General features: G+C 41.4%; 1 protein-coding gene across 1 annotated transcript in view; it reads right to left on the bottom strand.

Annotated features, from left to right (window-relative positions):
• Positions 1-397: 397 nt before the first annotated feature.
• Positions 398-21,305, bottom strand: part of PARP4 (poly(ADP-ribose) polymerase family member 4) — a 120,433-nt gene continuing 99,525 nt past the window's right edge. Inside the window, exons 33-34 of the mRNA XM_081083578.1 lie at positions 3,563-3,695; positions 398-774 (exon numbers count right to left, since the gene is read on the bottom strand). Of these exons, the coding sequence (XP_080939704.1) occupies positions 597-774; positions 3,563-3,695 (311 nt within the window). The 3' untranslated portion in view covers positions 398-596. The remainder of the gene's footprint in view (positions 775-3,562; positions 3,696-21,305) is intronic.

The raw sequence follows: 21,305 nt of genomic DNA, 5'->3' as shown, positions 1-21,305 counted from the left end.
TGAAACTGGCATAGACCTAAATGTAAAGTGCAAAACTATAAAACTTCTAGAACATAGATGAAAATCTAGATGACCTTGGGTTTAGTGTTGAGATTTGAGATGCAACAACAAAAGCAAGAGCCATGAAAGCATTGCTTGGGATACCCAGTTTCTCTAAGAAAAATAAATGTATCAGGGGATCTGCAGACCAGGACCCACACCAAGGAGAATGCATACTGGGGGATACCTAGGACCCTGGAAATGGAATTGTGGACATTGGCCAAAGACCTTGTTTCATCCCAGCTTGCTTAGTCCAGCTGGACCAGTCTGTACCAGACTCCTGAAGGGGAGAAAGCAATGAGCTTCCAGGACCATCCAGATGTGTATTTTACCACCTTAAAATATTTGAACACAAGAAATCTTAACACTGTAATTTTTATTTTACTATTGATTGTTCATTAAAATAATTCTGCTTCCATTTATTTTTAAGGGACACTGCTACATTTGATAAAATCATAATTAAATTTCATTATAGGTATCTATTAATATTATTTTATTGATAGAAGCATGAAAAAAAGTTTAAAATACAGCTTCATCTGATTAAGCCTTGACCATAATTAAGAAACCTGAAGAGGAAAGGTGGTACTCATGGGTTGGACTCCCAATAGTTGTTTAGTGGCACAGTCCCAGTCTTTACCCAATTCAAGCCGTTGGCAGATAGATGGATATTGTCCTTCAGTTCTTCTAACCCACTCACTTGCTTTCTTTATTTTCTCAAAAGCCCAGGGAATATTCCTAGATTTAAAAAACAATGTTTCCATCAATTTCAGAATATAATTAAATATGAAATGTAATGTGGTATCAAATCTAGCACATTAGCTCAGACAAAATAATTCTGTCAAAAATTAAGATATTTAAGAAAAACAGTTCTTTAATACTTGATTAAAGTTCTTCTACCAGCCTGACATGCTTTAACTTATTAAGTATATTTTTAAGTATATTATACCCATCACTTCCCAGCTTCCACTGTGCACCACAGACTTCCTCACTGCCTCCAGAATAACTCAAGCATCTTCTAGCCTTTATACATCTGTTTGTCATTCTTTTCCATTCTTCTCCATTTAAATCCATTCTTCACATACAAACACAATTCTATTTTACAAACTAGGCTTCCAATTCTCTCTCCTTTCACTGAACCAGGAATTCTCAACTTGGCTAGTTATTTTTGCAAAATGACTGAGAGTCACACATGAAACTGAAACTGGCATATATTTAATCCTATCACATAAACTAACTAGTAAAATGTGCATATCAAAAGCTTCAAGTTTGTGACCATTAAATGCTATTGAATATTTAAGACTGTCAAATATTCAGGTCTATTTAAACCCAGAAAAATTCTGAATTTTTAAATTAGTATTAGCTGCTTCCTCTTTTGTCATCTTCTCAAACTTATTAGTAAACAAGTGGTAATATATATTAAAGTTTTAAAGAAAATTCTGTGAGGGGGAAACTAAAAATTTGAAAGATTCTCTTCAATGATTTTTTCCCCCTATAAACTGGGAAAGGGCCATCAGAATAGTGTGGTGGTTAAGACCTGGGTTCAAATCCTAATTCTGTACTTATACAGTGGTGTCTGTGTGATATTGGGCGCCTTTCATTCCACACTGGTAGTCTCAGTTTCCTCAGTTATGATAATGATATGAGATTCTGTGGGTGTGTTGTGGGGATTAACAAAATGCATGTTTAACAGTCCCTGGCACAGAGTAGGTAGTCAATAAATATTTGCTGAATATCATGATGCCATGAACATACCAAATAGCAACAGGCCTGAAGTGGTTAAAAGATCTGTTTCTCAATAATTATTAGTCTACTTATAGTTACTAACTATAGAAAGCAACAAAACTGACTTTAAATGTTCTCACTAATCAACTGGCCTTCCTTTAATCCAGATCGCCTTGAGACTTCTGACTGACCCTCCTGATAAGTGTGAAAATTTTGTTCATACACCTCCATGCAATGCTACTACATTAACATTATGTACATCATGAAGTAGGAAAAAGAGAAATAAGTTTTAAATAGGCAATAAATAGGAAATAAAAATTATTTATAAGTTTTATTTATTACAGTTCCAACAAACCATTTTGCTCTCACAGTAACAGTAATATAGTAAGAGCCATATTTTACTTTTTAAAAATCTTGCTTTAATACTTTGTGACATGCAATTCAAAAGTAGGTTCAAAGTTGTTAATACTTGATCTAGAGGCTGTCATAGCTGCAGAAGATCAAAACAGAAGTGTCTCTTTGTAAGAGGGTAAAAATAGGTCTGTTCATTTATTTTAATTTCATCTGTAAATATATACCTCTAAGGGACAAGAACTTTTTCTTAAACATGACTCTTAAAATAGTTATAAATTATTCTTAAATATCACAAAATATCCAGGTAATGTTTAAGTTTCCCTAATTGTGTCTTTTTAATACAATGGATTTTGTTCAAATCAGGATCCAAACAAGGTCTACACATTGCCTTTGAGTCATATGACCATTAATTTATAGGTTCTAATTCTCTCCTCTTTTTTGTCTTGCCATTTATTTCCCGACATCCCAGACACTGCTGAGCACATTCCCATGTATAATTTAACATGTTTAAGCTCTATTCTCTGATATTTAATCTTTATTATGTAAAATATTTACAGTTTCTAAATCAAAACAATAAAACAACGTATATTAGAAGAAACTTAGCTTTCATCCTTGTGTCCTTCCTCCTCCTAGATAATATTTTTATTAGTTTCATTAGTTTTCCCTTTATCTTGCCTTTAAAAAAGACATACGCAAATTACATACGTGTGTGTGTATGTATATGCACACGTGCGTGCACAAGCGTAGCCATTTGCATGGGGTATGATGGAGTTCTGATGGGTAAGGGATATTCATATGTGCGCTTGAGGCCTCTTGTGATAACAGGGTCAGCTGAGGGCTAGCAGCCAGGGACCGAAAACTGGATCTCTTCACACTGCAACATTTTGGCATAAAACTTCAAGTCATCCCATCATTCTAAATTTGAATCTGGTCTTCTAGATGGTTTTGAGGTTAGATTTGTCAAGGTAAAACTTTAGAACATATTTTATTTAACAATTTCCTAGTTTAATTTATAACTTTTAAAGACTTAGACTTATAGCATATGGGTTTACATTTGTATTTTTGACCTAAGCCTGGTTCCAATAATCATATTATGGATTTTCCAAAAACATATAGAATCCATATACTATAGTGAAAAGAGTTCTAAGCCAGGTGCCAATGATATGGACTCCAGTGTAAGCTATACTTAAACTCTCTGCGTTTTCCTGTGCAACCAAAGAGACAAATATACTGTGTCGACCCTGCCAACAGAAGAGTGCAGGCGAGACATAACCTATGAACAAATTCTCTTTGTACTTACTACAATTCTGTGTGGCTTCATATTAGGTTTAGTTAAGAAATGGTTGAAAATATAAGTCATTTGCTTAGTAATATAGTTAAATGGAAAATACTAGTATAGTTAAATGTTAAATAATATTTAAAAATATATAGTTAAGTGGAAAAAAACCTGTAAATTGAGGCGTCATCCAATTTCATCAGGGATTTGAAGACTATTCCAGCTTGTTCCAACCTGGTACGAAGAAACTGCAATACCAGAAATGTGGCAATCAGGTCCAGAAGTCGTTCTCTTCCTTTTATACCTAAAAGTGGAAAACTCTGTTATGTTTACTGGAAACTACACCTCAAACTATGCCCATTTATAAAAGTTCTATGAAAGAATTATAATATTATAAAACCATACCATAATAGCAAATCATAAAACTCACTGTTACTTTTCAAGGTCCTTAATTTGTCTGCTATTTAAATAAAAAATGAGGATGACTTGGAACATGTGCCTGTCATATTATCCTGAAGGTTGTCAGGAAACTGAATAAGATTCAGTCCTCCCTTCTCTTGCCATCTATACATTTAAAAGCCTAAGCAACCAAGTGTTTGACCGGTAGCTATGATGTACAATGACCACCAGGAGGGCAGATGCTCTGACCAGTAGCGATGATGTGCACTGACTACCAGGGGGTAGACACTCAATGCAGGAGCTGCTGAGCTGCAAGTAACTTGGCAGCTGTGGTTCTTGGGTGATGCACCCGGAACCAGAGAGGACGGAGCCTGATTCCGGGGTGTGTCACCCGAGAACTGCCCTCTCACAATTCAGGACCCCTTGGGGGATGTTGGAGAGCTGGTTTTGGCCTGATCCCCGCAGGCCAGGCCGAGGGATCCCACCAGTGCACAAATTCGTGCACTGGACCTCTAGTCTTTAATACCAGAGAAGCATGAACTAAGTGGAGAAAAATTCAGTTTCTAGACTTCAGCTACAAAAAGCTCAAGAGAAAACCTAAATATACAACAAATAAACAATCAATACGGCAGACCAGTGTATCAAATTATTTCAAGTTCTGACTCTATACTTTGATCTTTCTAAATAAGGTCAGATATACACCTCCAGCCAAACCAAGTACTTCTTTCTTGTGTCCTGCTTGCCTCTTTCTATAAAACCTTGTACCCTTACTTTTTTTTTTTTTTTTTTTTTTTTTTTTGCTGAAGAGCCAGTTTTATTTCACACTTGGCAAGGGTGTGGTAGCATCAGTACTTACAGTGCATAAGATCACAGAAAACATGTAAAATAAAATCAATCCCAAGCAAGGCCAAGCCCACACCTTCCCAGGGTCCCTCATGGACATAATACATATATTACTGGAGGTAAAAACAACAACACATCAGTATAAACAAAATACTCTCAGACCAAATACACATCAGGTACTTAATACTGTCCAACATAACATTTTAAAGTTATTTATTGAGTTTAGATTATTTCAGTAGTAAATAAGCATTAAAAGTAAACAAACCATTAAACATAACACTGATATTTACACCATCAAGTAATGTGAACATTCCCCAAGTTTCCTAACCCTTGGGAATAACAATAATTTTATTTGCATTACTTGTGCACATTTGTCAACTAGAATAAATAAACGAAAGGAGCTCCGTGATATCATAGGTTATGGGTCATGCTGATTATGTGAAGATATGTTGTCAAGTCCTCCCTATAATGCTGGTTAGCATAATTCAATGGCTCTCCATCCCCTAAACACTACAAACACTTTAAACTTACCCTAAAGACCCAAAAGCCCACAGAATTTTTGACATGAACCTTTCCCCTTACTTTGTAGGTCTCTGGAGTTGAGAGGGGAGGCTGCTCTCTTCATGAAGTATGAATTAAACATTTCAATTTTTTATTTATTGATCGATTTTAGAGGAAGAGGGAGAGAGAGAAAGAGAGAGAGAGAGAGAGAGAGAGAGAGAGAGAGAGAGAGAGAGAGAAGGGAGAGACATGTAGGAAGCCACCCATTGTCTTTACTATCAGAGAAGTATAAACAAGGAGCCCGGAACCCTGGTGAACCTTGAGCCCTGGCAAGGGCCAGAGCTATGCACCAATTGTTCAGCCGAGACAATGGTGGCTCAAGCAATTTCCTGATGAAATATTCTCAGAGTAAATCTTTACTAATATTTACTGACCTTTAAGATAGTCTGTCTGTTACCGGAATTGCCTGCCTAAGGGCTATATGTGTATCCAAAATTGAATAAAAGGTTGGCAAGGCCTTGGCACCAGTGGAAGTCCTTCCCCTTGTGTTGGGCTTCCCACCTGACCCCCAATATTTCCAAATTATTATTTTTTGTCTCATCTCTGTCATTTGCATGCAGCCCTTCTCCAGATCCCGAACCCTGAATCACGCAGGACACGGCTCGCACATGACAGAGGAACATTGATTTGTTGTTCCACTTAGTTATGTGTTCATTGGTTGATTCTTATATATGCCCTGACCAGGGATCAAACCTGAAAAAATAATGTATTGGATGATGTTCTAACCAACTGAGCTACCCAGCCAGGGCACTGAAATAAAAAATTATTATATCAACTTAATTGTTCTCTTTGATTATTTTAATAGTACCTACAGATAAGCAGCGTTATCCGAATCAAGATATATTATGAAATACCAAAATTGAAAATGGAAGTTAACATATACTGGACCCAGAAATCAAACCTTTTATATTTTTTTAAATGCAAGTAATGTATTTGAAATGACTTTATATAATGGGTTAGATTTTAAATGATGTTATTTTTCCAATCTTATATTTTATAAAACCAAAATTTTCACAGCTACCTTGAGGGGGTTCAGAACAAAGCCACTCCAGAATGTGCCACTTGGGCATGTGGATAATTTTGAACTGAAGGTAAGCAAGACTCAACAGACTCAGGAAAAGCTTTATATGTCCCCCTAACTGCCTAAAAGAAATTGGAAAGGGGCCTGTACCAGGAAGAGAGTTACTACCAGAGCTAACTATTTCATCTAAGACACTTATCTGCATGTCTGGGAAAACATCTGTTTATCAGACATTGCCTCTTCTCACCTACAGATGAATTGCCTCTTCCACTTTGAAGACCCAGACCACTATTCCTTTCCTTAGTTCAGTTGCCTGGCTGCCTTTTATCTGATATCTTTGCTGGGTTTTCATTCCTATAGGTGCATATGTATGTACATAATTAAATTGTTTTTCTTTTGTTAATCTTTTATTATGGGGGTCTTAGCTAAGAACCTAGAATGGTAGAGGGCAAGTTATATTTCCTCCTCCACAATCTTCATCAATAGAATATAGTAAGTCATCTGATAATTTCCCTGGTAAATTATCTTTATTTCCATCTAAGATATTTGATATGTAGTAGCATTGTTTGCATCATTATAACACAGCCACTGAATGTTTTTTTTAAATATATTTTTATTGATTTCAGAGAGGAAAGGAGAGGGAGAGATAGATAGAAACATCAATGATGAGAAAGAATCATTGATGGGCTGCCTCCTCATGCCCCCCACTGGGAATCCAGCCTGCATGTGCCCTTGACCAGAATCGAACCTGGGACCCTTCAGTCCGCAGGCCAATGCTCTTTCCACTAAGCCAAACTGGCTAGGGCCTGAATGTTTTTTTATTACAAAATATTTTAATTATAAAGAAAAGTAAAGAGAACAATACTATTATAAATATCCCTATCACTGCATAACAGATCAACTTAAAAAAAAATCCTCACCCAAGGATATGTTTTTATTTATTTTTAGAGAGAAATGGAGAGGGAGAAAAAAAGATCAATGTGAGAGAGAAACATCAATTGGTTGCCTCCCATATGCGGCCCGACCCAGGGATGGAACCTGCAACTTAGGGATGTGCCCCGACTGGGAATCAAACCCATGACCTCTTGGTATACGGGACAATGCTCCTACCAACTGATCCACACCAGCCAGGACAGCAGGTCAACTTTTAATAGTTTCCCACATTTGCTTCAAATTTCTCTCTTTTCTTTTAAGAAACAAGGTTATTATCTTTGTCCTTGAACCCATGCCCCAGCTCCCCAAAGGTAAACACTATTCTGACTTGGGATTGGACATTGCTTTTCAAAGTTATCTTCAATAGGCTCCTTAAACAGTATTCAGTGCCTGCAACTTTCAATTCATTTTCCAAGATGTACTTCTCTTTTTAGGACTTCTGTCAGATAATCTCCCTAAGAATCCAAAATCAACACTAATTAAGGCCATTTCAGGCTGAGTGCTCTCATCAATTGACACCTTGTTATTCAAAATTAAATAACTGAGAGAACATTTTACAATACAAAATATCTGTAAAGACTCATTGTTATTGTCATAATTAGCTAGTTATTAATATTAATAATAGAAAAAGAGCAAAGGGGAGACCAGACATTATAAGCATGGTCATCTGGGCAGCTTCACCAAGAAGCTGCAACTCCACACTCCCTGGGGAACCACTGGTCCATTCCCTGCAAATCTCTGGGGGAAGGAATCAAAGGAAAAATTGGAAGCATGCACAGTGAAGTGGGTGTGACCTAGGAGCTAGCCTGTCAGAGTCTAACCTGGGGAACAAAGATAATTGACTGCAAGCACAAAATCCTGAAGGCTTAATTGGTTAAGCTCCTAGTTATAACTCAAACAAAAAGTCCTCATTCTCCTTATTTCTCTTGCTTCTTTGTACTAGCTTGATCCTTGACCCATGCTAGCCACTGGCCATGTGGACCCTACACACAATGGACTGAAGCTCGGAACACAAACTAAGCCAGCCAGATCCTGGACTGGACTGTGTGCTTTAATATGGAACGAAGACTCTAGACCAGTGGTTCTCAATCTGTGGGTTGCGACCCCTTTGGAGGTCAAACGACCTTTTCATAGGGGTCGTCTAAGACCATCGGAAAACACATATATAATCACATATTATTTTTGTGATTAATCACTATGCTTTAATTATGTTCAATTTGTAACAATGAAAATACATCCTGCATATCAGATATTTACATTACGATTCATAACAGTAGCAAAATTAAAGTTATGAAGTAGCAATGAAAATAATTTTATGGTTGGGGGTCACCACAACATGAGGAACTGTATTAAAGGGTAGTGGCATTAGGAAGGTTGAGAACCACTGCTCTAGACAGTGTCTTTGACTTTAGTTCTACTAAAGAAAAAATGGAACTTTTTCCATGGCAAGATGAGGGAGATGGGACCTTGGAGGGGAACTCTATTAATGTTACATCATCAATAAAGCTTTCCATGATACCTCATCCTCCTGTGGGGGTTTCAGGAAATTCTTGTTCCCATAGCACCCCAAGAATCCCACTTCCACAGCAACAGGTGGGGGCAGAGAGGGCACCCCACTAATAACAAAATTTGTCTCCTTTTCTGGGTGATAGGTTTTAACAAAACTCTGTCTTATCCTACCTAATAATAGAGAAACATGGTAATTAACCATAACTTCGCTACCCTTCCCATTGGCTAATCAGTAAGATATGCAAATTAACTGCCAACCAAGATGGTGGCCGGCAGCCAGGCAGCTGAAGCGAACAGGAGGCTTGCTTGCTCCAGTGAAGGAGGAAGCCAAGGTTCCCTGCCTGCTGCTGCCGGCCTCTGAGCTTGCACTCTAAGCAACTATGTTGCAATTATAGAACCTAAACCAGCCGTGGGCAAACTACGGCCCGCGGGCCGGATCCGGCCCGCTTGAAATGAATAAAACTATTGAAAAAAAAGACCGTACCCTTTTATGTAATGATGTTTCCTTTGAATTTATATTAGTTCACACAAACACTCCATCCATGCTTTTGTTCCGGCCCTCCGGTCCAGTTTAAGAACCCATTGTGGCCCTCGAGTCAAAAAGTTTGCCCACCCCTGACCTAAACAAACCTCAGAAACCTGCTTTCAGCCATCAGAGCTGGAGCCAGGACTGCAACAGTGTTACAATTATAGAACCCAAACAAACCCAGATACCTGCTTTCAGCAGCCGAGGTCTCAGAGCTGGAGCCGAGCCTCAGAGCTAAAGCCGGCTCTCAGCTCCAGTGACAGCCATAGAAGATAAATAAATCCCAGAATAAAAAAAAAGAAAAAAAGGAGAGGCTGGGAGCTTCAGTCACCCACCAGCCTGAAAACGGCCCTCAGCCCTTCACCCAGACTGGCCAGGCACCCCAGCGAGACCCCCACCCTGAAGGGGGTGTGACCAGCTGCAAACAGCCATCATCCCCTCATCCAGGCTGGCCAGGCACCCAAGCGGGACCCCCACCCTGATCCGGGACACCCACCAGTGCACCAAGCCTCTATCCTATATAGTAACAGGGGAATATGCCTCCTGGCACTGGGATCAGCGGAGCTGCAGACCTCCTGGGCTGGGATCAGCGGAGCCTCCCAGCACCGGGATCAGTGGAGCAGCGAGGCCTCACTGCCCCAGTATCAAGTGGAACCGCAAGGCCTCCCAGCACCGGGATCAGCTGAGCAGCGAGGCCTCACTGCCCCGGTGTCAAGCGGAGCCGAAAGGCCTCCTGGCCCCTGGAGCAGCGTGACAGGGGGCAACGCCCAAACCCCCTGATCGCCCTGCGGCTCTGTGACAGGAGGCAGGGCCACAACCTCCCTATCTGCCCTGCTCTGTTCGTGACAGGGGAAGGCGCCCCAACCCCCTGATCGGCCCTGCTCTGTGCATGACGGGGGCAGCTCCACAATCCCCTGATCCGCCCTGCTCTGTGCATGATAGGGGGCGGCGCCCCAACTCCCCAGTCGGCCCTGCTCTGAGCCCGACCAGGGGCTGCACCTAGGGACTGGGCCTGCCCTCTGCCACCCGGGAGCAGGTCTAAGCCAGTAGGTCGTTATCTCCTGAGGGGTCCCAGGCTGTGAGAGGGCACAAGTGGGGCTGAGGGACCCCCCTCCCCCCTAAGTGCACCGGGCCTCTAGTAATTAAGAATATGTAATTTTGGGGGTAAAGACAAATGCATAATATGTACATAACTGCACATACACCATTAATTTAAATCATTGAGAGAGCCAAAACTACTTACAAAATGATATCATTTTCTTAATACAGGAAACGGGAACTGAATACATTTTTTAAAACAACACAAAGAAAGCAATCCATTATCCTCAAAAAAGACAATCAATGGAGACCAAAGAAAAAAATAGAGACAGTTTAACTTATAGGGTCTTTTTTTTTTTAAGTGTGTTTTTTTTTAATATTTCATATAAAATTTTAGACTAATTTTTATTTATTTATTTTAAATCTTCACCCGAGGATATTTTTCCATTGATTTTTTAGAGAGAGTGGAAGAGAGAGGGAAAGACAGAAATATCGATGTGAGAGAAACACATCAATTGGTTACCTCCTGCCCGGGCTCTGACCAGGGCCCAGGCAAGGGAGGAGCCTGCAACTAAGGTCTGTACCCTTGACCGGAATTGAACCCGGAACTCTTTGGTCCTCAGGCTGATGCTCTATCCACTGAGCTAGAGCTTAGACTAATTTTTAAAATTGATTTTAGAGAGAGGAAGGAAGAGAGAGAGAGAGAGAGAGAGAGGAAGAAACATCCTTCTGTACACACCTGACTGGAGATTGAACCTATAACCTTTCAGTGTACGGGATGACACACCAGTCAATTGAGCCACACCAGCCAGGCTTAGATTAATATTTAAATGATAAATAAGCAGCATATAATTCAGGAATATCATACATATGATATTCAAGAATATCATGAATAACACAATTATAAAATATCTAAATAGTATATCAGAGTCATTTAAAAATAAATTCAGAAGGGGAAGGAAAGACAAAAGAGAAGCAAGGAAGAGGATAAAAGAGAAAGGAAGTTGGATGGAGAGGTATAAAAGACAAATCAGAGAAAAAGTCAGACATCTTGAGACTACATATAGAGGAAAAAATTCAGAAAAGCCTACACATACAGGAAAATAACACGGATAATCTAGAGCTATACAGAGCAGCACAGGGAAAACCCACATGAAAGTATATCCATAAAGAAATGTCACCTCTCTAGCTTTCTTCTTATTTCTCTGCCATTCCTTCTCAGTCTGTTGTGATTGCAGTTCTGTCTGACCACTAAATAGTGGTATGCCCAAGGATGGCCTAATGTCCTCTTCTCTGTCCTAAGCTACCCGCTTTCTTTTCTTTTTTACTTTGAGGGTATGTTTATTAAAACTGTGAAACAAGGAAGAAGCAATAGGAGAGACCCAGGTGGGGCTGCCCTGGCTGTGCTGTTATAAAAAAAAAAAAAAAGAGCTGAGGAGGAACTGTTTTAGCTCACTGGGAAGTCAGAGAAAAGGGGGCCTTGGAGACAGGTTCAGGGGTTAGCCCGGGATGAATACATTTTTAAAAACAACACAATGAAAGCAAACCATTATCCCAAAAAAGACAATCAATGGAGACCAAATTAAAAATAGAGACAGAAAAAATAGGCTTGTTTGCAAGTCTGGTGGGGAACCTTAGCATTTAGGAGATGTACATCTGTGGAGGGGTGGGGGTCGGGGGAGTGGGGAGGCAAAGGCTTGGACATGCTCCCAGGAGGGAGAGCATGCACTATCCTCTTTAGGTGGTCTCATACAAGCCCATGATCCATGGCTTCAAATACCATTCTGACCTCTTCCTGAGCTCTAGCCTTATATCACAACTATGCATTTCTTTCCAATATCTAGGCATCTCAAAAATTAAATGTCCCAAACCTAATTCTATTAGTGTTTTTCCAGGCTCAGTTTCCAGTGGATGTTTTGCCCTTCCCACGCTCAACACTCCTTACTCTTCAACTCCCACATCCAAACAATCACCAAAGCTTGATGTTTCTTTCTCAAATCTACCCAAGTATACACTTAAATTTAAAAAATTAAAATATTGAGTAGATACAACTGAAAATGATATATTTGTAGGGTATCCTATCTAATAAAAGAGAAACATGGTAATTAGCATACAACCGTTACCCTTCCCATTGGCTAATCAGGGCAATATGCAAACTAACTGCCAGCCAAGATGGCGGCCGGCAGCCAGGCAGCTTAAAGCGAACATGAGGCTTGCTTGCTTCAGTTACGGAGGACTCCAACGTTCCCTGCCTGCCGCTGCAGGCCTCTGAGCTGCAACTCTAAGCAACTATGTTACAAATATAGAAGCTAAACAAAACCCCAGAAACCTGCTTTAGTCCATCGGGCTTCAGCCAGCAGGATCGCAACATTGTTTCAAATACAGAAGGCAAACAAAGGCCAGAAACCTGCTTTCAGCAGCGGAGGCCTAAGAGCTGGAGCCAAGCCTCAAAGCTAAAGCTGGCCCAGAATAAAAAAAAAAAGAAAAAAAGGAGCGGTTGGGAGCTTCAGTCACTCACCAGCCTGAAAACAGCCCTCAGCCCCTCACCCAGACTGGCCAGGCACCCCAGTGGGGACCCCCACCCTGAAGGGTGTGTGACCAGCTGCAAACAGCCATCATCCCCTCACCCAGGCTGGCCAGGCACCCCAGTGGGGACCCCCACCCTGATCCAGGACACCCTTCAGGGCAAACCAGCCGGCCCCAACCTGTGCATCAGGCCTCTATCCTATATAGTAAAAGGGTAATAAGCCTCCCAGCACCGGATCAGCGGAGCCTAGAGGCCTCCCGGCACTGGAATCAGCATGACAGGGGGCAGCGCCCAAACCCCCTGATCGCCCTGCGGCTCTGTGTGTGACAGGGGGCAGGGCCACAACCTCCCTATCCGCCCTGCTCTGTTCGTGACAGGGGAAGGCGCCCCAACCCCCTGATCAGCCCTGCTCTGTGCCTGATAGGTGGGAGCTCCCCAACCCCATGATCACCCTGTGGCTGTGTGACAGGGTGCGGCACCCCAACCCCCTGATCGGCCCTGCTCTGTGTGTGACGGGGTAGAGCCATAACGTCCACATCAGCCCTGCCCTGAGCGTGAGAGTGGCGGCGCCCCAACCCCTTAATCGGCCCTGCTCTATGGGTGATAGAAGGTGGCGCCCCAACCCCCATCCCACGGGCCCTGCTCTGTGTGTGATGGGGTAGAGCCATAACCGCCCCATCGGCCCTGCCCTGAGTGTGACAGTGGCGGCGCCCCAACCCCCTGATCGGCCCTGCTCTGTGGGTGATAGAGGGCGGTGCCCCAACCCCCTGATCCGCCCTGTTCTGTGTGTGACAGGGGGCAGTGCCCCAACTCCCCTAACGGCCCTACTCTGTGCATGACAGGGGGGAGCTCCCCAAACCCCCTGATGGGCCCTGCTCTGTGCGTGACAGGGGGCAGCGCGCCAACCCCCTGATTGGCCCTGCTCTGTGTGTGAGAGGGGTTGATGCCGCAACCTCCCCATCGACCCTGCCTTGAGTGTGACAGGGGGTGGTGCCCCAACCCCCCAATCGGCCCTACCCTGAGCGTGACTGAGGGTGGCATCGCAACCTCCTGATCCGCCCTGCTCTGTTCATGACAGGGGGCGGCGCCCCAACTCCCCAATCGGCCCTGCCCTGAGCCCGACCAGGGGCTGCACCTAGGGATTGGGCCTGCTCTCTGCCACCCGGGAGCAGGCCTAAGCCAGCAGGTCGTTATCTCCCGAGGGGTCCCAGACTGCGAGAGGGCACAGGCCGGGCTGAGGGACCCCTCCTCCCTCCCCGAGTGCACAAATTTTTGTGCACTGGGCCTCTAATAAATAATATAACAGTGAATTATGAAATCTGTGCCCATTGAACACTAACCTCTCATCCCCTACTCTCCACATCCCATGGCAACCACCATTTTACTTTCTGGTCCTATGAATTTAACCCTTCTTGGTACTTCATATAAATGGAATCATACAGTATTTGTCCTTTTGTTACTGGCCTATTTCACTTAGCATAATGTTTCCTTCCCTTTTTAAGGCTGAATGATACTCCACTATATGTATATGCCACATTTTCTTTATCCTTTCACCAACCAATGGATACATGAGTCACTTCTACTTTTTAAATATTATGAATAATGCTGCTATGAACATATGTGTACAAATATCTCTTTGAGTCCCTGGCTTCAGTTGTTTTGGGTATAGTCCTAGAAATGGAACTGCCAAATTATATGGTAATTCCATTTTTAATTTTTTGGTGAACCGCCATATTGTTTTCTATAGTGACTGCACCATTTTACATTCCCACACAGGGAACAAGGGTTCCGATTTCTCCACATCCTCAAAAACACTTGTTATTTTCTGTTTGTTTTTTATAGTAGCCATTCTAATGGGTGTGAAGTGGTATCCATCTACCCTTTTTAAGAAACAGAACATAATGAGTACCTTGGAAGTGTCTGTGAGCTGTGTTTCTGCTCCCTCTTAGAAACAAACACTGTGCTGATATTTGTGCTTATCACTCAGTTCTACCATAGGTTTGTACATTATCTGTGTTGCAAATATTTTATCCCAGTTTGTGGCATGTCTTTTTCACATTTTATACATTATTTAATTGTTTTTAATGAAAAGGCATTGCTGATGTTAATGCAGTCTACTTTATTAATCTTTTCCTTTATGGCTTGTGCTTTGTTTTTGCATTATAAAATTCCTCTCTAATTGATAAATTAAGTGTTTCCAAATGTTAACTTCTGAGAAATTTGGGTGAAGGATATATGGGAATTCTTTGTACTATATTTGCAACTTTTTGTCAAGATTAAAATTATTTCAAAATAAAATCTTTTAAAAAACGTTTCCTATGTTAAATTCATAAAGGTACTTCCCCAAAGTTTTATGTTTTGCCCTAGCCAGTTTGGCTCAGTGGATAGAACATTGGCCTGCGGACTGAAGGGTCCCAGGTTCGATTCCAATCAAGGGCATATGCCCAGGTTGCGGGCTTGATCCCCAGTATTGGGTGTGCAGGAGACAGCTGATCAATGATTCTCTCACCATTGATGTTTCTTTCTTTTTTAAAAAAAATTTATTATTTAGTTTTAATTATTTTTTTAAAATTTCACTTAGGTTTTTGTTTTCTTTTGTTCTACTTTTTTAAATTTCAAGAAAAACAATTTTAAATATACTAATGTTACATGCAGTAAACTAATTTTTAAAGAAAAACAATCTTTAATATAATAATGTTACATGCAATAAACATGCAATATATATTCTCAAGAATAAAAGGATTTTAAGTATAATAATATTAACAAAACTGTACTAACATAGTATGATATCACAAAAGTTGTAGGAAATACTAACAATCTGCAAATAACAGGACTACTTCTATTATATTCTAGAATATTTTTTCCCCTCTGGCTCTATTTTTGTTCATCAGTTTATATTCTACAAATGAGTGAGATCATATGATATTTAGCTTTCTCCAATTGGCTTATATCACTTAGCATAATGCTCTCCAGATCCTGTTGCAAATGGTAAGAATTCCTTCTTTTTTTAAAAAATATATTTTATTGATTTTTGACAGAGAGGAAGGGAGAGAGATAGAGAGTTAGAAACATCGATGAGAGAGAAACATCGATCAGCTGCCTCCTGCACATCTCCTACTGGGGATGTGCCCGCAACCCAGGTACATGCCCTTGACCGGAATCGAACCTGGGACCTTTCAGTCTGCAGGCCGACGCTCTATCCACTGAGCCAAACCGGCTTCGGCAAGAATTCCTTCTTTTTTACAGTAGCATAGTATTCCATTGTGTAGATGTACCACAGTTTTCTAATTCACTCATCTGCTGATGGGCATTTAGGATGTTTCCAAATCTTAGCTATTGTAAATTGTGCTGCTATGAACATAGGGGTGCATATATCCTTTCTGATTAGTGCTTCTGATTTCTTGGGATATATTCCTAGAAGTGGGATTATTGGGTCAAATGGGAGTTCCATTTTTAATTTTTTGAGGAAATTCCATTCCATACTGTTTTTCACAGTGGCTGCACCAGTCTGCATTCCCACCAGCAGTGCATGAGGGTTCCTTTTTCTCCGCGTCCTCCCAGCACTTGTTGATTTGTTGATGAAAGCCATTCTGACAGGTGTGAGATGGTACCTCTTTGTCATTCTGATTTGCATCTCTCAGATGATTAGTGACTTTGAGCATGTTTTCATATATCTCTTGGCCTTCTTTATGTCCTCTTTTAAAAAGTGTCTATTTAGGTCCTTTGCCCATTTTTTGATTGGGGGTTGTTTATCTTCCTTTTGTTAAGTAGTATGAGTTCCCTCTAAATGTTGGAGATTAAACCCTTATTGGAGACAACATTGGCAAATATGTTCTCCCATGCAGTGGACTTTCTTGTTGTTTTGTGGATGGTTTCTTTTGCTGTGGAAAAGCTTTTTATTTTGATATAGTCCCATTTGCTTATTTTCTCTTTAGTTTCCATTGCCCTAAGAGCTGTATCAGTAAAGATATTGCTATGACATGTTTGCTATTTTGCTGCCTGTAGATTCTTCTGAGATTTTTATGGTTTCCTATCTTATGTTTAAGTCTTTTATCCATTTTGAGTTTATTTTTGTGTATGGTGTAAGTTGCTGGTCTAGTTTCATTTTTTTGCATGTATCTGTCTAATTTTCCCAACACCTTTTATTGAAGAGACTGTCCTGACTCCATTGTATGTTCTTGCCTCCTTTTTCAAATATTAATTGAGCATAATGGCTTGGGTCAATTTTTGGGGTCTCTTTTCTATTGTAAAAAGGGAGCCCACTGCATGGGAAAACATATTTGGCAATGATACATCTGATAAAGGGTTAATATCCAAAATATATAAGGAACTGATACAACTTAATAAGAGGAAGACAAAAAATTCAATTAAAAAATGGGCACCTGTCAGAATGGCCATCATCAACAAATCAACAAATGACAAGTGCTGACAAGGATGTGAGCAAAGGGAACCCCTTTCACTGCTGGTGGGAATGCAGACTGGTGCAGCCATTATGGAAAACAGTATGGAGTTTCCTCAAGGAATATATCCTAAGATTCCCAAAACACCAAACAACATCAGAAAGAATATATGCACCCCTATGTTTATAGCAGCACAATTTACAATAGCTAAGACCTGGAAACATCCCAAGTGGCCATCAGTAGATGAGTGGCTAAAAAGGTTGTGGTGTATTTATCCCATAGAACATTATACAGCAGTATCTCTTACCCTTTGAGACAGCATGGAAGGACCTGGAGAGTATCATGATAAGTGAAATAAGTCAGTGAGAGAAATCAAGTATCGCATGATCTCACTCATATGTGGAACCTAATTAACAAAATAAACTGATGAAGGGAGTGTATTCAGAGACATGGAAGCATGGAACAGAATGCAGAATCTCAAAGGGATTGTGGGGGAGGGTGGGTGGGTGGGAGGTTATCAACCAAAGACCTTATATATATACACGCATTACCCATGAACACAGAGAATAGGGTGGTGAAGGCCTGGGGCTGAGGGTGGGGATAGGGTCAATGGGGAAAAAAAGGAAACATGTGTAATACTTTCAACAATAAAATTTAAAATACATGAAGAAAGAAATAAAACAGAAAAACAAAAACAAAATTGCAACTAAAATACAGAACAGCCATCATTTAGAACCACCTGAAAGCTCAATGAATGGAAGTCCTACAACTAGAGAAGTAAAGAAGAAGGCACATTGAGACTCGTAGAAGGGGCGGAGGGCCAGGCGGTGTTGGACTAGCACCTACGTGTGCTGCTTTTTAAATCAGGAGGGAAATCATCTTTGTGGAGGCTGCCTGTGAAGAGCAAGGGGTCCCAGCCCTACACCAGACCCCCAGCCCAGGCTCTGAGAGCTTGGGAAGAGAAGTCCCTATAACTACAGGTTGTAAAAACCAATAGGGATTGGAGCTCAGTGGCACATAGGCTGACGGAGATCCAAATGTTCCTTTTAAAGGGCCAGCACATGAACTGAATTTACAAAGTACCACTTCCTCTGAGCTCCAGCACCAGGGCGAGGCTCTGGGGGACCCAGACACGTATGAGAAGGAACTGCACTGCATGGCATTGGAGCAGTAACTGGGGGGCAGTTTTCTCCCAGATGGAGGTGCTCATTAAAGGTCATTGTTCCTGTGCTGGGACCTCCCTGGTTGCAGGGCTGACTAACAGCCGTATCTGTTTGCTCTGCCCTGGTGATTCCCTGAGACCCCTCCCCATCCAATTTGAAGCCCCACCTAACCTGTTTGCAGTGACTTCTGCATATGAATGGCCTGTCCTAGCTCAAGCTTCAGACTTCCCTAAAATCTCTCAAACAAGCTACAGCTGGGTCAGCACGTGCCAAACCTATCAATAAAGGGTCCAAGACCCTGCACTAACACAAGCCTGCCTTGCTTCACAGCTGGGCCTTGCCTGGGCATCTCTAATCCCAATACAAATAGCCCCTGAAGAGTGAACCCAGTCAGTGGCTGACTTTGCACCTCCCTGGAGGCCCCAGAGCCAGTACACCCAGTGGACAGCTTCTGACCATAGCAGATTACAACTCTACACATCCATAAGCAACACACTCAAGGAGCAGACTCAGAGAGTACCAAAGCCCCACTGAAGCAAGTCCAGCTCCATAGGGGTGTTTCCTGCACAGCAGCTCTCCCACTTTAGCCACAGCTGGTCCTCACAGCCAGTTGGCCTGGAGATTAACTCCTCCTAGAGACACCAACAGCAACTAAGGCTCAACTACAAGACTGTGTACACAGCCCACACATGGATGTACCTAGAGTATCCAGCTCAGGTGACGGGGGAGGCTGAGCCACTGGCCCCTACAGGACACCCACTACACAAGGCCACTTCACCAATTCCAGGAGACACTGCAGCTCTACCTAAAACACAGAAACAAACACAAGGAAACAGACAAAATGGGGAGACAAGGAATCATGTCACAAATGAAAGAAATGGAAGGAAGCAAACTTTTGGATACAGAGTTCAAAACCATGGTTATAAGGTTACTCAGGATCTTCATGGGACTTTCAAGGATCTTACTGAGAAAGTCAAAGACATGAAAAAGGACTAGTCCAGTGGTTCTCAACCTTCTGGCCCTTTAAATACAGTTCCTCATGTTGTGACCCAACCATAAAATTATTTTCGTTGCTACTTCATAACTATAATGTTGCTACTGTTATGAATCGTAATGTAAAAATCTGATATGCAGGATGGTCTTAGGCAACCCTTGTGAAAGGGTCATTCGACCGCCGAAGGGGTTGCGACCCATAGGTTGAGAATCGCTGGACTAATCAGAAATTAAGCATACACTAACTGAAATAAAAAAAATTTACAGAGATTCAACAGTAGAGTAGAGGAGTCCAAAAATCAAATCAACAATGTAGAATATGAGGAACCAAAAAAACACCCAATTAGAAGAGAAAAAAGAAAAAAGAATCCAAAAATATGAAGATAGTGTAAAGAGCCTCTGAGATAACTTCAAGTGTACCAACATTCGCATTATGGGGGTGCCAGAAGAAGATGATAAAGAGCAAGATTGAAAACATATTTGAAGAAATAATGACAGAAAACTTCCCCCACCTGGTGAAGGAAATAGACTTACATGCCCAGAAAGAACAGAGTGTTTCAAACAAGAGGAACCGAAGAGGCCTACAGCAAGACACAGAATAATTAAAATGCCAAGGGCTAAAGACAAAGAGAGAATCTTAAAAGCAGCAAGAGAAAAGCAGTTAGTTACGACTGTCAGATGATTTCTCAACAGAAACTTTGTAGGCCAAAAGGGAGTGGCAAGAAATATTCCAAGTGGTGAATAGCAAGGACCTACAACCAAGATTACTCTACCCAGCAAAGCTCTCATTAGGGTCAGATAAAGAGCTTCACAAAGAAGAAAAAGCTAAAAGAGTTCATCACTACCAAATCTGTATTATGAACTTTTAAAGGGTATTGAAGAAGAAGAAAAGAAGAAGGAAGAGAAGGAGGAGAAGGAAGAGGAGGAGGAGGAGGAGGAGGAGGAGGAGGAGGAGGAGGAGGAGGAGGAGGAGAACAAGAAGAAAATATAAACAATAAAATGGCAACAAGTATATAACTATCAACAATTGAATCTAAAAATCAAAATAAAGAAACAAGAAATCTAATGAACAAAATAAACTGGTCAAATAAAATAGAATCAGAGGTATGGAAGCATGGCACAGACTGATGAATCTCAGAGGGAGGAGGGGAGGGAGAGCTGGAAGAGATTAACCAAAGATCTTACCTATGGACACAGACAGGAGGGTGGTGAGGGCCTGGGGCCCATTGGGAATCAGGTGGAGAGGGACAATGGGGGGGGGGGGGAGAAGGGGACATCTGTAATATTCTCAACAATAAAGATTAAAAATAATAATAATAAATCTCTTAGCCCAGCTGGTGTGGTTGAGTGTTGATCCATAAACCAGGAGGTTACGGTTTAATTCCTGGTCAGGGCATTTGCTGGAGTTGTGGGCTCGATCCCCAGTAGGGGTCATGCAGGAAGCAGGCAATTGATGATTCTCTCTCATCATTAATGTTTCTACCAACCTCTCCCTTCCTCTCTCTGAAATCAATTATAACATAGAAAAAATTAATTAAAAAATCTCTTAACCTAGGGCTAGCTTTTGGGTTTGAGGATGTCTCTAGGATCTTTTCATCCATCCAATTCATTTTCATAAAAAGAATCAGGTCCAGCTGAACAACCTGCTCAGGCAGAGACTGACAGGCTGCTTACTAAAACTGTCTTCTCTTCCCGGGCACAAAGCCATGTATCTGGGTGGGGCTCTGTGACTAGTTCTTGCCACATTTTCACTCTCTCCCTGATGTCTACCTGGTAAATGATGCCAGAGTGATCTTTTTTCTTCTTTTCTTCCACCAGAGTAATTTTTAAAGACACATGTTAATAAAGCCACAATATGGAAAGGGCCTGGGACTCTGAATGACTATGTGGAGTGAAACTTCCCTGCTTACTGATATTTGACTGTGATATGGGCAAGAAAGTAATCTTTGTGTTAAGCGACTTAAGATTTGAATTTTTTAAAATATCAGTTATTGCTACTTA

This window comes from Myotis nattereri (genome assembly GCF_964212035.1).
Source record: "Myotis nattereri genome assembly, chromosome: 2".
Taxonomy (NCBI): Eukaryota; Metazoa; Chordata; class Mammalia; order Chiroptera; family Vespertilionidae; genus Myotis; species Myotis nattereri.
Note: the sequence above shows the minus strand (reverse complement) of the source record. Positions and strands in the feature narration are given on the sequence as shown.